A 17,173-nucleotide genomic window follows, 5' to 3' on the forward strand; every position below is an offset into this window, starting at 1 on the left:
TAACTTAAGAACTGCAAGAAAGGTCCTAAAATGGGGGTAAAACTCACTTAACAAATGTCTCACTTAGCAACAGAAATGTTGGGCGCAATTGTAATTGTAAGCTGAGGAGGACTTGTAGTCACCAGGAGACGAAACATAGACTTGCAGGCAGGTGCGTGCACACAGACAGAAACACACCTGTGCCTAGGCACAAGGAACGCATGGGGCCTCTAAGAAATGCTGCCTTGGGGATTATTTCAAAGACAGAGGAGTCATTATCCAACGAATAGTAGAGTACGTTACCACAGCCATATATGCCTGGCATTGTCTCTGAGCTGGTACTACGTCTGAATATTGTGAAAGTTGCAAAGTACCTCTGAAGATCCTGGGAAAAATCTCAGCCCCTAGTTAAGGTTCTGCTTTCCCTATCCCACTGTGGGCTACTTGGCTTTGAAATAATACTGCTTAAAGTTGATACCATGTTGACAGGATAGCAGTGTTCCAATATCTCAGGGGTTGCCACAAAGAAGAGGTAGTCAAACTATGCTCCAAGGCACCTGAGGGTAGAACAAGAAGCAATGGGTGGAAACTAATCAAGGAGAGAAGCAACTTAGAACTGAGGAGAAATTTCCTGACAGTTAGAACAATTAATCAGTGGAATAGAAGTTGCCTCCAGAAGTTGTGAATGCCCCAACACTGGAAGTCTTTAAGATGTTGGATAGCCATTTGTCTGGAATGGTATAGGGTTTCCTGCCTAGTCAGGGGGTTGGACTAGAAGACCTACAAGGTTCCTTCCAACTCTGCTATTGTATTGTATTATTGAATTATATCCCAGAAATTATAATTTATTGATAACAAAGTCAATATACTATTTATAGTAAATAAATACATATAGAATAACTATAAAGAGATTTTTGCTTTGTTGGAAAGAAATTACTACCCCAGTCTTTTAAAAAAACTTGATTTTAAAAAGTCTCTTGCCCTTTAAATTGACCCTTTATCAACACAATAAAAAGAATCATCAACACGATTTTGTGTAGCCTCTTACTGAGTGGCCATTGCATACCTATACCTTTATGTATGTACCTGTATCTGTGGGTGGGTGGGGTTTTTTCCCCCTATTCATTTTGGTTTTTACCCACAGTGTGTTCATATTAGTATCCTGTAGATTTTTCTCCTCTGTATAGTATAGCAATAAAAATAAATAATTCAATTTTACTTTTGAAACTCATCTTATTTAATAAATGCTATTTTGTATTTTATTGTGTTCATGTATTTTAATTTACACCATATACACGTGTGTGTGTGTGTGTGTACACACAGAGCATGAGAGACTATGCCTACTAGAAAAAATGCACAGTAATTAAGTATTAGAAAAGCTCCCCTTGCTTGTGTGCAAGCTGTAAATGGCATTGTAGAAGACCCTATTAATCTGTAGGTAAACTGATTGCATGCAGGATTCTCACATGAATATGGCTGACCACACACAAGAGGTCTGATCCTAGTCAGAAACCTCTGGGAGGGGGGGCCTCTAGCAGCAACAACCACGTGACTGAAGTTGCCATCTTGACTTTTTTGACCCCTCTCTAAAATGCCCGGATCAAATGGCAACTATCAAGATGACCTCTACTGTCAGGCTGCGGAAGATTATCTAACCTAGCGCCTGCTGATCATTTCCTATCTATCAGGAGAAGCCATCAGCTTTTTCTTCACACAAGGAAGAGGGCAGGGCAGACTAGATTTCTTTTAATTAAAAGAAAAAGGATCAGATTCATTTCAGATAAGGAGCAGGATTAAAACAAGAGGGAAAGAATTGACAAGAGGCAGCTGTCAGCACTCTAACCAATCCAGAGTGATAATTAATAATGATAAGCAGAATAATAAAGGGATAATTAAGTGGTCTTGAAAATAACAGGAGATGGGCCTTGATAAAGGTCATTCAAAAGACTTATAGGGAGAACTTGGGGCAAACAGAGGGGAGCTAAATGGAGATTTGAAAGGAGAGAAGGAATTGTGTTGGTTGGCTCTATTTGTCATTGTTATCAAAATAAGCTTTGCTTCTGAGATGATAGCAACATTTTTTGCCAAAATTCTTTCTATTGGGGCTGCTATTAAAGGCATAGGAGCAGTGCCAACTCAACGCTATTTGTAGCCCCCAAACAATTGAGCTTCAGAGTGCTCACTTGCAAAGTATAGGGGGAGGGGGGTTTATACAGTGTTTTTAGTGTAGAGAATTCCTTGATGCAATGCAACTCCATAGATTACATTAATGCAGACAAAGCTGCAAGCAGAAATTGCAAACCCATATATTTGCAGCTAATTAATCAAGCAGGATTTCAGAGTCTATAAGTGGCAACACACCTTGGCTCTTTGGCAAACTTCCTGCACAATGTAGTCATGAGCAAAAATATTAAAGAGTTGAAAACTTCGAATCACTCACCAACTCTTAGTTTCAAGTGTGAAGTTGATGAAGAATTTATATTATCCTTCTTGGTATTCTGAAGGGATAACTCAAGAACAACAAACTCAGGATTGGTACTTCATGTACTTTATTCCTTAAACCTCTGTAGTTTTACCTTTCCCAGCCAGAATTCCCAGGAATTCAACTTTCGGAATTTGCAGCATAATTTCCTATGGGATTCTGGGAAGGTACCCCAATTCAGAAGACTGAGCCCCTCCTAATCTGGGTTGTGGGAAACAATATTTACCAAATACAACATCCTATGATTTTCCCAATAATTAAAGAGGTATTTCTGCAGTATAGAAAACCAATTCAATAGCCAGCTCTTTTTCTAACTCACACATTGAGCTCCAGGGCATTTTAGATGCAGCAGGCACCATACCTGCTCTCCTGCCCAGCCAATGAAAACAGGCTCCTCGCCAAGCCAGAGAAGAATAAAGGAAGGCAAAAGTTTGCCTCTTGCTCTTTTGCCCTGTGATCCTGCCATTGCAGGCCACAGCAACAGATGCTGAGAGCATATGCCATGAATTAATTCTGTTTTCCCTGAAACCCTCCAGCTTGAGGAATTGGCATAGTCTTTCCAAGTTATTAACATAGTAGCTCCACTGATCTCTAATCCCTTTGTCTCATTTAATAAAGTGGCCTTTTTTGGAGCTTGCAGGTGGCAAGAGACGTTATTATTAAAGTTGTTTAGAAAATCTCCCTGATGTTTTTACCCTCAATTAGCAGATTTCTTAGAGATTTATTGTTGTAGTGCATTAAGTAGCATGCACCACATTCTTTCCATGTATTGCCATTTAGATTTAAAAGGACAATTTTAATACAGAAAATTATGAACAATATATTGGAGAATTGTGTACAAAGGGTTGTCACAAAAAAGCTTCAATGCAACCCAGAAAAATTACATTTAAAAATTGGGCTCTATAGTTGTCAACAGATGCAGTTAGTTTCCAGAGAAATCCCTTAGAAATCGGTGTTTGTTGTGCAACTCTGTCTCACCTGTGACACCTGGATACATTCCAGCACACAGCTGAGAATTTATTTATTTTCATTGTTTCCATTAGATTATATAACAATCATGCACAGCTCATTTTGGAACATCAAGTTATTTGAAACAGGAAGTAATCAGTTCCTAGCCACATTCCAAAAGGTATAAATAAAAGTAGGACTTAAAAGAAGTCCCACAAAGAGAGGGAAATAAATTGGATAAATCAACTCTCTTGTTCCTACTATTATTTATTTTATTTTATTTCTTTGGATTTCTAAACCGCCCCCTCTCCCAAAAAGGGACTCGGGGTGGTGTACAGTCAGATAAAATGCAGATAAAATACATGAATAACAATATAAATAATATAAAAACAATTAAATACTAAACATTTAGATGGAGGAGATAAGACTGTACAAGAAATAAATATGCTATGGAAACCCTAAAAAACATCCCCAATTAAAATACCCAAACCCAATTAAAATATATCCCCGGGAGGCAAAACTAAGAGAGTGCCAGGCCAGCTGATTGAAACAGGTGAGTCTTTAATTTTTGACGGAAGGAGCGGAGGTCGGTGGTGGTTCTGATGTCGGGGGGGAGGTCATTCCAGAGGGTTGGGCCCATCACAGAGAAGGACCTACTCCTAGGTGTCGCCCGCTGGCATTGCCTAGTGGACGGCACCAGGAGGAGTCCCTCCCTGTGTGAGCGGATTGGTCGTAGGGACGTGTGTGGTAGGATGCGATCCTGCAGATAACTAGGTCCTATGCCATGGAGCGTTTTAAAGATGGTAATCAATACCTTGAAACGCACCCGAAAGGCCACAGGCAGCCAGTGCAGCTCGCGCAGGAGGGGTGTTACGTGGGAGTATCGTGTACTCCCCATGATGACCCGCGCGGCTGCGTTCTGAACTAGCTGCAGTCTCCGGATGCGTCCCAAGGGAAGCCCCATGTAGAGGGCATTGCAGTAGTCCAGGCGAGACGTCACCAGCGCATGAGTGACTGTGCGCAGGGCACTCCGGTCCAGTAGGGGGCGCAATTGGCGCACCAGGCGGACCTGGTGGAACGCCCCCCCTTGCCACGGCTGCCACATGGTCCTCCATTGATTTGCATAATTTGCATAATTTGCATTATGAATGTTGAACTCATATTTTACATATTTTTTACTGAGATAATTGCTTATAATTGACATGGAGGCAAAACTGTATCTTTTTGGAATAAATAAGGCTGGCTTTCTTACACCAAATCAAAACCATTGATCTAACTCCGGTCGGCAACTGGCAGCCCTCAAGCTTCTTGTACTCAAAAGTCCTTTTTTGTGCTCCCCCAAATCTCCCCTAACAAAATGTCAGTTTTCGGCAGCAACATATTTTTTTCTGTTCTGATTGCTGGCTGCAAATAGTCTATCCCGCAGTGGTGCTTCAGAATTTCAGGAAAGAGTTTTTTCAACTTTGCTATGCTGAATTTGGGCCTACAGTATTTATACACCTTTGTTTAACAAAACATTAAGCATTTATGGCCTGGGAGGGTAGAATAGTAGGATGTTTTCTGTTCCTCTCTCTGTCAAACCAAAGATAAGCATGCTCCTAGTCCTTTTCCTTAAACCTTGCCACCTTGGAGTTAGGCAGTGTGCTGTTTCTGTGGTAATGCCTGCCCTATGGAACACTCTTTATCTCTGAAATTTGGCAGGCCTCTACCCTCCTAGCTTTCTGCACTGAAAACGTGGCTTCCCCCCAAGCAAGCACTGCATAGAATGGGGTACCTGCATATTGGAAGCTTGATTTGGTGCCAGGTCTTGAATATTCTGGATTTCCCCAGCATTCCTTCTCCTATTGTTCTTATCAGTTCAATTGTCTTAAGGAGGTCAGAATAGCTCCATGGTGTCTTTTCATTCCATTTGGAAGCATCCATACACTTAGAACAAAATAATTCTAAGCCCAGGAAGCAGAGTATAACCATTGTTCTATAAAACCATTGTTCTTTTACATACAGAATTACTGTTTTCTCCTAAGCTTTATTTCAGTGGTATAATTTTGTCAGAGGGAGTCCTTTGGTGCTACTATTGTTGCAGTAACACGTAAGAAAAATCCTTGCTGATCTGTTGCAAATTACTACGACTCTTAGTAAGAGTCTCAGATATATCTGCTCCATCATGCTCTTTCTTCTTTTCTCTGTTGTAGTTGATTGAAATAAAGTGAGAAAGATTAACAAAGTGACAAAATCAAGTCAAAGGAAGTTACTGGATTCAATAGATGAATGCAACTGAAAAATATGCTTCGCATATCCTTTGTGAAGTTCCTACTTAGGATTCTCTGTTTTCCTGTTCCTTCCTTGGCTCAAGCCTGTGTCCTTGAAAAAATGTCTAAGAAATTGAGTGAAATAGCTCCTTTTCCTGATTCAATTTCAATTGCCCAGGTATGGGAGATCTTTTGTTTTCAGACTGAAATGAAATATGTGTGTGCATCAGAAGGGAAAATCTGCATAGCTGGAAATATAGGCCATGTAGTCTAAGGAGATTTAGAGTCCACTGCATCAACCGAGCCCAGAGGCAAGATCCCTTCAGGTTTTGGAACACAAAAGCAAACAACAGCAACACAAAGACACAGGACGCAACTAGAGAAAAGAACAGGTCCAAATTTGACCCTAACATCAAAGACAGAAAGCATCCTTCCCTTCTAAGTCCCACAGCTTGCAATTAAAAAGTGAAATACTGTACACATTTTCTTTCTGTGTTTTCAGGTACTATTGCCTGCTAAATTTAAGCATCATAGGTCAAATTATATGTTTCATTAAATCCCTACATGAACAGAAAAATATACAATCTATATATGGTACAAAATTAAACACAACTTCCTGCAAAGTTTAAAACATATAAGTTCAAAATTTTAAAAATAGTTAACATGGCAAGTGCAGAACTTTAGACACCCATTTTGGAAGCGCTTTGGACTGAAGAAACAAATATTGAACTGTTTGCCAAGAGATACTTGGAGAAAAAAAGACAAAGCTTTGAAGAGCATCTTAACAACAAGTTAAGTAGTAATTCCCATATCGGTTCCCAATTCACAGACAGTATACTGATGGTGGTGATGATTCTATGCAGACATTTCATGTTTGCAAGAGATATATGAATATTTCTGAGAGGAATTCTACAAATGGAGCTGCAAGTGTGAGTGCTTGCTGTTGTGCAAATGGAGCTTCAAGAGCAAGTGCCTGCCACTCTTGCAAATGGGAGCTTTGAGTGCAATCGCAAACACCTGCCGCTCACACAAATGGAGCTGCATGCGCACGGGTTCCAAACAAGCCGCGAGCCAAGGTTGAGAACCCCTGGTATACGGTACACCCCTGGTATTCTTTTTTGAGCAGAGGGTTAGAGGAGACGACTTCCAAAGTCCCTTCCAACTCTGTTATGTAAGCAATCCAACTTTATTGCTTTATATTAGAACGTGACTGCTATTCCCCCCCCCCCAATTTACATTTGTGTATGTGTGCATGCGTGCCTATGCAGTTATTGATTCTATCCTGCACGACACTCAGTTTCTCATATGGCCTCATGGGAAAATTAATTGCCCAGTCCTATTCTAAAGGAATCAGGAAAACCTGGAAAACAGCCACAACAGCCTTGGCAATTTGAAACAAGGGGCTCCTTAGATGCTTTTGCACATTCAGACAAATCTCTTTGAAAAGATACGCTCATCCCCGCTGCTTTCCCTTCTGTTGTTGCTCAGTAGTTTCTAATATTCTGTTCCAGTTTTGGAGGGAAGTTAGACTAGTCCAATTCAAAATGAAAAAAGTTCTTAATTTTCCTGTCTTTTACACCTGTAATATGCTGTTTATTCTCAAAATGGGTTTAGTTAATGTTGATGGTTCCATTTCACTGCCCACTACACTGCCAAGTGTACTATTAGCCTTGATGATAAGCATAGATAAATTCACAAATTATGATCTAGGGAAAGCAGTCAACCCCAGCATATTTTAGAACAGGAAACTGGTATTCCCAGTTCACTTCCCAATTCAAAATGCTCATGTGATGTATGGCGCACTTGTGTTGCTTTTTGTTTGTGTAGCCTCTTCTTGACAAATGTATTATTCATGTACATTTAAACAAATTTGAATATATGTTAGAGTCACCACTTAAATGAGGAAAGGTAATAAATCAATTTAATATTCCAGACTTGTTCAACTATAATAGCTCTGAGGGTAAAGCATAACATTTTACAATGAGGCATACATGTATCTAAGAAAAAAAATCTTAAAACAGGCATGTAAGTACTTGGAAAAATATTACCTACTGAAGAGAATTGAAAATTATTGCCCAGTTAATAAAAAAAATATAACCAATTAACTTGAATATCAATACTAAACTCCTTTTGAATTTTGTTACATTTCTGAAATAGCTATTGTTGTATTGTGTAGACAAAAATAATTTCCCAAATAGAAATCATACTAAAAAGGAATGTCTCTACAACTGTGCTTTTATGCAATCTATCAAAATTCAAGCATTCTTGTTCATAAGGTTTTCTTCTTTTTCTGATTGCCCAGAGTCCCATTCACTTAGAAGTTCAGAGGCAACCTCTGTGTATAGATGGTTCCAGTCCCAGATGACGTCATCCTGTCAAAGAACAATAACAAATCTAAAAAATGTACCAGTGGGGCAACATATTTCTAAATACTATGACACAGTTCAAATGGGGAAAAATACATTACAGCAAGGACCCAATCCCTAAGTGCTAATAAGGGTAGTGGGATCACTTGTCTTTGCAGGAGAAGGTCAGAAGAATTTCTCAGCTGGGTTTGTCTGCAGAGATTTCATCATCCCATTCCATGAGTTAAAAGGAATTCTGCCTTAGTGGGTTTACCACTGAAAGGTGACCTAAAGAGGTTGACTTCTGGGAATCCCTTTGGTGGCCCAGGCTTCTTGTCCTCATGAATGTTTGGAAAGTTACAGAGGAAGAATAATTTATTTTTGCTGTATCTTAGTAACAGTCACTGACATTATGTTTAAGGAAGGTGGCGAAAGAACAAAGTTTTTTGGGGAACTTTGTTGGTATATGGAAGGATGGATAGACTGGTGACCTGTCTCTCTTCCAGGTTGTAGTCTAATCAAAGAAATCCAGGTGACAATCAAGGTGGACCCTTCGCCCTTAAGATTCTGCTTTTTAATGCTACACCAGTTGCTGGTAAAACTTTTATTAACCAGGATTTAATTCTGAATAAGTATTTGACATGGTATATATTTTAAGACAAGAGAAGAAAGTTAATCTCTCTCAGTGCTATCCTCTGGGATACTGTGTGATGCAGCAGGCTAGGACCAGAAGGTGCAGAAGTGGTGACTATGGTCTATGAGAATTCATCTCATTGACCAGAAGCTCCAACCAACAGTGTTTTAATTTTGAATATTTGCTTTAGTCTGTAGATGGCCACAATAATGCAGCAATACTGTTTAAATACTGTCACCCCATTGCATAATAATCTGTCTTTCTGAGATAAGTGTGATGATTGCTGGTGCATCAATGTGATATACTGTGGGTCTTATCTTGATGGATTTCAGGCCCTGTAATAGGTAGAAGGAATAACCTTGAAGAACAGGGGGAAGAGGCACTACTGGACAATTAAAGAAATATGAGTCAGGGTCAGAACTGTAATCTGAGAAAACACCTCAGATAAGACCCTCCTTAAAGAGAGGGAACACATTCAGACTTGCAAGATTCTGTTTATAATGCTTTTATAATAAAAGTAATATTAGCCTGCATGAGTTTGGTTCTGCATGACTTTGGTTCCCTAGTCTGGTCTACCTTGAAAGTCTGACATCAATGTTACATCACCTCATCCCAGTCCTACACACACTGAAGTTGTTCTCCAGTTCAACTGATAGAGATATGAAAGTAAGCTTTCCAATGTCACAAAAATCACTCCCTGGTGTGTCTTAGATTGGCACCCAATTCAGAAAACAAATATATAGTTTTCCGAACATGTTTGCCAATCAGGAGTCCTATTGAATCCCTGGCTAATTTGTTGAACATCATTTGAAACCATCACTAAGTATCCTTTTCCATCTAGCAGCGCTCAGCTGGCACCAGGAAGCTGAGAGCAAGGAAGCAATGTACTACTATAGTGATGCAATATGAATGGAGGAATGTCTGGGCTGAATCTGACCAAACATAGATTGGGGTTCTTTCAGGCACAGTTGTAATCCTACTTCATGGAACTGGGCGCAGTGAAAAGGGTTCACTTCTTTCATTCCATTGCATCTGCACAAAAAAGTCTAAACATCCCGTTCATCAAATTACTAGGGTTGGAAGGGGCATTGAAACAGTTGGGAATTTGTTGTGAGAATATTTTATCATTCTTTGCATAGATACAATACAATACAATACAATACAATACAATACAATACAATAGTAGAGTTGGAAGGGACCTTGGAGGTCTTCTAGTCCAACCCCCTGCCTAGGCAGAAAACCCTATACCGTTCCAGACAAATGGCTATCCAACATCTTCTTAAAGACTTCCAGTGTTGGGGCATTCACAACTTCTGGAGGCAAGCTGTTCCACTGATTAATTGTTCTAACTGTCAGGAAGTTTCTCCTCAGTTCTAAGTTGCTTCTCTCCTTGATTAGATGATCAATCTCATCTCTGTTTGGACTTCAGGCTTATGCGGGTACTACTTGCTTGCTTGGTATGATGATCCCCACCCCCAACCAAAAAAACCCAGAGAAGCATTAAAATGTTGTCCATACTATGATCCCAATAAGGCAAATTCCTAAGGAAACTGAGAACTGAAGCAGTGGGGTGAAACAAACATTCTTAAATCGATGCTAACTTTAAGAGCAGGCCTAGCAAAAATATTGAGAACCAAACTCACCTCTCGTACTTCTTGTTCTGGTGCTAAGACTTTACTTAGCAATTTGAGATCAATCTCTCCATCCTATGAAAACACATTAAAATCATATTTCCTCGAAGAACAAGTAGCAGCAACATCTGCATTTTATCTATTATAGCAAGAGAGCCCCATTCCTTCTCTGAAAAACACATAATGTGTCCAACAAGGGAGCAAAGCAGACCAAATGCACTAACATCTCACCTAGAAAATTCTTTCAAAAGCAATAACAAGATACATACATTTGGAGAATTCAAATTCCAAAACTCAGTGTCTAGTCTTGCCTCCCAATTAAATAAGTCTTGAAAGACATTCTGTCAAATGAATTATATGATTACTGAATGTCCAAAGATGATTAAAAGGAACATCAAAAATGTTGCATAGGCAATAAGAAAATAAACTCACTAGTTATTTATTTAGGCTTCCAAGGCCAAGGATCTATCAAAGCAATAGTTAAAATATACATATATTACATTAGAATAAAAAAGGACATCTAGAATGTAATAAATGTCAATTTTATGTAGTACTGTATCAACAGAAAAGTCTTGATGCTCCATTCTTCCTGGAAGAAATATAAATAAATCTCTCTTTCCATCTCCTTGCACTCACCAAGGTTTGGAATGCAGCGTACTTCATCAGATCATTGTCCAAGTCACGGTAGGTCAGCACTCTATTCACCTGAACACTGTGATTGGGGTAAGAGAAGAAATAAAATTAGCACTCACCATCCTTCACTAGGAAGTCTAAAATATGGAGCTGATTCCAATTTTAAAAAGTATTTAATTAGCTTTACTCAATAGCTACAGCAGCTACTTCTTCCCTTCAGAAGAAGGACTCATTTGCCCTTATTATAACATATGGTACAAAAACCAGCCCTGTGGGGCAGAAGTTGATCCAAGCGGGACAACCTAGTAGAACTAATTCTGGGGTTACTATACCTAGGGGGGGCTGCCACTTGCATGGCGAAGTCCTCCTCTTGTACTTCCTCCAAGTCAGGGATCACTGGTATATCTGCAAGAGATGAAAGATGAGTAAGAAAGAATTACTACAGAATTGCAAAGTTTATTTTGGGAGAGGGACCATAGTTCATTGGTAGAGCATAGGCTTTCCAATCTGAAGGCCCCTTGCTCAATCCTTGGCACCTCAAATGAAAAACATCAGGTGATGGGAAAAGCCTCTGCTTGGAAGGTATCAACTGGAACAGACTATTCTGGATCAGATGGACAAATAGTTTAAATATATTTGTAGACAAAAAAAAACCCAACAACTTAATACTGGTATATGAAATCTGCAGAGACTTTATTGCTATACTACAATTCCAAATCTCTTTCATCATAGCCATGATACCTGTTGACATTAGGACATAAGTTATCAATATCTTTAAGGACACACAATCTCTGTCCCTGTCCTAACAATAAGTCTTAATTTATGTGACAACTAAGATCCTCCTCCTACTTTTTCTTTTTTAACTGTTTAACCAGACAGATATAATCTTTGCCAAAAAATTAAGTATATTTTAGCATCAGACTAGAAATCAGTACTACTCCTGCCTTAGGCATGGAAGTCAGCTGAGTAAACTTGAGCCAGTCACTCTCTCTCTCTCAGCTCGATCCACCTCACGGGGTTGACGTTGTTGGGGAAATAGGAGGAAGGAGTATTATATATGTTAGTTGCCTTGAGTTATTTATAAACATAATATAGATAGGATAAAATGTTAAATAAATGAATAAATATTCCAACAGATAAAAGCAAAAAAAAATAGTTGGATGTTTGAATGGAAGAATAATCTTTATGTACCTTGTACAAAGACATGCACATGTGTATTCATAGAAACACAGCCTCCATTCACCTTCTAGTACAATGAATTCGTCCTCAATCACAATATGCCTTTTTTCAATAAGCTAGCTCTTGAATAGTTTGGTACTAAAGTCCTCATGCTTAAGCATTGGGCATCATTGTTCTCTGAGCTGTCTTGATCCCATTCTGAAATTTATTATAGTGTCCCAGATAAGTTAGATGGCTAGGGAACTAGCAGGCTCAGCTGAAGTTTTGATTGCTAATTTAAAAAAAAAATATTTTCAGTTTGTACATTGCTTAGGATTGCTTGCTTTGTGGGCAGCCTATCAGTGTGATTAATAAATATTGAATAAATCTTTTACACACTATCTTAACCAAGGATGGTACCTTAAGATTGCAAAGCCCATTTCAGATTTTGTCTGTAACTGCTTTTGCATCAAGCCATTCGGTTGCTTAAGCGCTGCCTTGTCTGAAAGGTGCCCGTCCTATGAAGTCTAGTGCCCATGTCCAGGTCTTTTTCAATCTCCCCCCTCACAGTTCCAAATGCACCGGCCACCTCTGCTCCTCCACATTCCTTCTCCCCCTCCTCTGCAGATTCCTCTGACCTTGATGGAAGCAGGACTGGTCCATCTGCAGTGGGGCAAGGGTTAGCGTGGACTTTTGACAAGGGTAGTGTTTGGAGCAACCCACACAGTGGGAATTCTCTCTAATTGGATGCCTGGTGAAGGAGCTGAATGAAAGAGAGGCTGAAAACAGAGCCAAACCAAAGCAAGAGACAGTGACAGCTTGGACAGTCTCCGCAGAGTTATGCCTTCCAGCTCCTCAACTATCCAAGGACTTGCTGCCTAAATCAGAGTGGTTTTTAGCTCATAGGCTAAATGAATATAAAAGAAATGGGGCTGTTGAAATTCCTTCTTTAGCAAATCTATGCCATAGTGATAAAGTATGCACAGACACAGAATTGAAATTTTACAAGACTGCGTTTTGCTCACAAATGCAATAATTGCAGCCTCCAGCCACATGTAGACCAACAGGTTGAGAGTGCCTTCTACAATGATTCCCTGCCTTTCCACAGCCTTCCCTTGCCTTCTACTCCCACTTTCCTCTGGAAATCATTTTCAACTGCACTCTGCTATACTTCCCATCACCACATCACTTTCTTTCTCTGTCACTGCTATCCTGCCTTTCTGTTCCTTGTAATTTCCTAATAACATTCAGCAACGGAAGAAATTTGATATGTCAGCACAGTATCAAAAGAGATACATTTTCTGAGTAACACGTTTCATTAAAAAGCACAAGCTTTCATGAACCCAGATGACTGTACCAGATAGCACAGAATGGCTAAAATGAGGTAGATTTTAAATTGAGATGGGGAGAAAAGTGAGGGAAAACAGGATTGTTATGCAGATGCCGATTACAAGTACCATATCAAATAATAATTTTAATGTGTTAAAATCCCACTGTTTGTTAAGACCTTCTCAGATAGTATGAACCCTTGATGTATAGTATGAGAGTCCATCACTCTCTTACTCAATTGTACTGAGAATGTTTCTTTTTTCCAGAATTTTGAAATCTGCAATGGAGTGTTTTGAAGGATTAAAAAGCTCCACTTTTACTTTGTCCTTTTTATGAGTTCTGATGTCAAACTCGCGTCCATTAATTATTTTGTGAAAATAATTGTGGCCTGTTTGTCCTACATAGATCCCAAAGGTGGCATTGTTGGCAGAAAATGGGATAGATCAATTAGAGAAACAGCATGTGAAGACATATCTTATCTTGGGTACAAAATTGTTGGGACTTGTAATGGTGCTGTTGGTACAAGAAAATGGTACAAAAAGATGGTACTGGTAATAGACATCTATTTTGTTGCAAGCTCTAAATCCCATATTACCATTATTTTCATGTTTCTTCAGACTATCTGGAGAATCTACTTCATGTAGGATGGTTGAATGTATGCAGGTTTGGGCCTACCCCACCCAACCCTGAGAAGTGCAGTGCAGTTGTTCAATATGAGTTTTAAGTTATTAGTAACATATTTGAGTGGTTTGAGTTTTGATATATGAGACAACTGCTGTTTTATTTTTCTGGACTGTCTTTTAATAGGTCTTCCATGAGGACTGATCAGAATTACCGCTCTTCTCCTCTTCTCTATTTTGCAACATCAGTCTATTTCTTTCTGTCTTCTCTTTGTTCCCAAAACTCAGTGTAGTTTTCTCTTCCTCAACTGTCTCCTTTTTGCATTTCCATCTGAAACTAAACCCATTTTAGCTTATTCGCAGCTTGCTGTTTCTCAGTCTTGATCATCAATATTGTTCCTTTGCTTTCTTTATCTGGCTTGCCCCGTTCAATTCCCCCCCCCCTTTAAAAAAAACTATTTTCAGATCTAAGAACATCTGAATATCCACTCCTAGGTGCTGATTTAGCTCCCTCTACTGAGCTTGGAATGAATTATAAATGGAGAATAAAATACCATATTTTGCCAAAGTTTTTTCCTTGAATGGAGGAGGAGATTATTTTACAATAACTAAGAATAGATATTGCTATTTAAAAACAAACAAATGCGAGGAAGGAAGGTATACATGCCTTTGAAGATTAATTGCAGCTAAAATGGATTACCTGCCTGCTGACTTTATTGGATATAATTGGAGAACATTTTATAGACAATGAATTTTAATCAATAGTTATCAATACAATTTATATTTATTCATTTTTGTTATAGCCCTGCTTTTTTTGGAATGTGGCTTCTAATAAGCATAAATAGATAGAAACACTTGTACACACAAGTACAACATGTACTAAATACATTTTTAAGTGGAAGAAAAGGACAGGATGGGTAAACTAGTTATGATAAAGTATTTTCTCTCTCTTATGTTTTCTTTTTAAGGAAAGACTCTTAACTTCAGGATCACCTTCCTGTGGTGTGATACAGTATATTTTAGTTTTTACAACTTAATGGTGTGTGTGGGTCGGTGGGTGTGTCGGAGGATAGTAAGTAAATTATTAAAAGAAAATGATTAATATAGTATGATTCTACCAATATATGTATGTTTGAACATGAGTAGAGTTTTTGAATTAGGTGTGTGCATTACCTTTTGGCTGGGTTTGAGTGTATTATTTATATTTAACCTTCTATTTTATATGACTATGTCCACTATGAAGTATAGTCTCCTGTACCTCTCAAAACTATATGTGGCCATTAGTTAGATGAAAGTTCTTTGTTCCAGTTGAATAAAAATATCAGTTGACAGAAATGGACAACAGCTAAATCATTAGGAATCACCTATCCAATAAAGGTAGTTCTTGACTTACGAATCAGTCACTTAGTGACTCCTCAAAGTTACAATGGTCCCCTGACAAGGTGCTTAGGATCCCATTCTGATGGTTGCTCTCCCCTGATCATATGATCACATTTCAGGCCATCACCAGCTGGCCCACATTTACGGCCATTTTCAGAGTCCTGTGATGTGCCTTTGAATTATGATGTTTTTGCTGAAAAACCAGTGTTTACTTCTGGTTTTAAGCAAAATGCCTCAGAGCAAAAATGGATTCACTGAATGACCGTGACATTCATTTTACAACTGTAATGTTTCTTCTCAACCACAGCAAAAAAGATAAAATCAGTTGGTCGCATGACCTGCTTTATGACCGTCACAATTTACAACTGCAATGGGCAGGTTCAATTACAGTTGCCCATTGAGGACTACCTGTATCCAGGTCTTGAATAAGTCATATACATTGTGTTTAAGACCCAATTCTTTCATAGACAACCTTGGTTTTTAAATGCCTTTTAGATGCTCTGGGTGTCCAAAACTGCTGGATGAGAGCAGCAGTGCCTGCACATGGTAAGAGCCAGAAATTAAAACTAATAAACTCAGTAGCTATTAAAGCAAACAGACAAAAAGGGCAGGGCAGACAGGGCAACTTCTAATTTAAGTAATGAATTGAGGTCAATTCATACAACTCATTTATTGTTGCAAGGCCTGCTGTGAGCACTGAATATAGTGATGGCTATCCAACTGTTTCACCATTGGAGTGAGACTGCTGGTTGCTCAAGGCTGAATGGAATTTATCATATTCTGCTTATTCTAAAGAAGGAATGGTTATTCTAAACTAGTGGAATGAGTCCTTTACAACAAACCAAGGCTCACAAAACATGAAAAAAAATAAAGAATAAAAAAACCTACCACATATGGTTTAACAGTGCAATATTATTATTTGGAGGCTTTTACAATTTTTTGAAGTCAACCATATTCTTTAGTAAAAAAAATATTGAAATATACACTATGATTAGTCCTAAGATTAATGTAATAAACCTAAAGCATTTTTCTTAGTAATGATAGGGGAACTTTACCCTGATATCCGTTGAAAGGCAAATTTTGCCAACCATGATTCTTCCATGGAAGAATTTCCGTCAGAAAATGATCGTATAGTGCCAAGTCCTTGATTTTAAGGGAAATCAAAATAAAGGGACAAACTTGCAACATGGACATCAAATGAATCCTGAGCAATAATAATTCTAAATTCCATCGCCAGAAAAGCTAATGAGGAAAGGAATTCAAAATGGCTTCAAATGTTTTTAAAATCTTGCAAATGGACAAAAAATAGAAACAGGAGGAACAAACCAACATGGCTGCATATAATCTAGCTGACAATTGGAGAACCGGTGGAAGACCCAATGCCTGAAATAGGTAAGTGTTGTAGCCCAGCAGGATCCGTTGGAGCTGCTGAGGTACTCAGAAAGCGACGAACCTTATGAGTTGGCTATGGAAGAGATGGAGGACCCTGGGCAGACTTCAGACACAGAGCAGGGACCAGAGAGGCTGGTTGGCCACCAGGAGGCGCCTGAGGCATGGAGCAGTGGGGAAGATCAAAGGGAGTTTGTCCCTGAGGCAAGATTAAGGAGGACGAAGAAGTGACGGCAACAGCTGTTCCGGAGACAAGCTCCTCAGAGATAATCAAGCCCAGGTGGTTGTGGCTTGGCCCCTCCCAAGAGTTTATTTAAGGAGAGATTTTGGGGAGGAGACTTCTTGCAGGACACAACCGTTCAAAGTAATCTGCAGTACGTCTGGTCTGAACTGTTT

At 39.0% G+C, this 17,173-nt stretch overlaps 1 protein-coding gene across 1 annotated transcript in view; it reads right to left on the reverse strand.

The window, feature by feature from the left end:
• Positions 1–7,552: 7,552 nt before the first annotated feature.
• IFT43 (intraflagellar transport 43) overlaps positions 7,553–17,173 on the reverse strand; it is a 70,924-nt gene continuing 61,303 nt past the window's right edge. The window contains exons 6-9 of the mRNA XM_081948122.1: positions 11,234–11,306; positions 10,905–10,980; positions 10,281–10,343; positions 7,553–8,030 (exon numbers count right to left, since the gene is read on the reverse strand). Coding sequence (XP_081804248.1) covers positions 7,914–8,030; positions 10,281–10,343; positions 10,905–10,980; positions 11,234–11,306 — 329 coding nt within the window. The 3' untranslated portion in view covers positions 7,553–7,913. The remainder of the gene's footprint in view (positions 8,031–10,280; positions 10,344–10,904; positions 10,981–11,233; positions 11,307–17,173) is intronic.

Source organism: Natrix helvetica (assembly GCF_964273705.1).
Source record: "Natrix helvetica genome assembly, chromosome: 1".
In the NCBI taxonomy this organism is placed as follows: Eukaryota; Metazoa; Chordata; class Lepidosauria; order Squamata; family Natricidae; genus Natrix; species Natrix helvetica.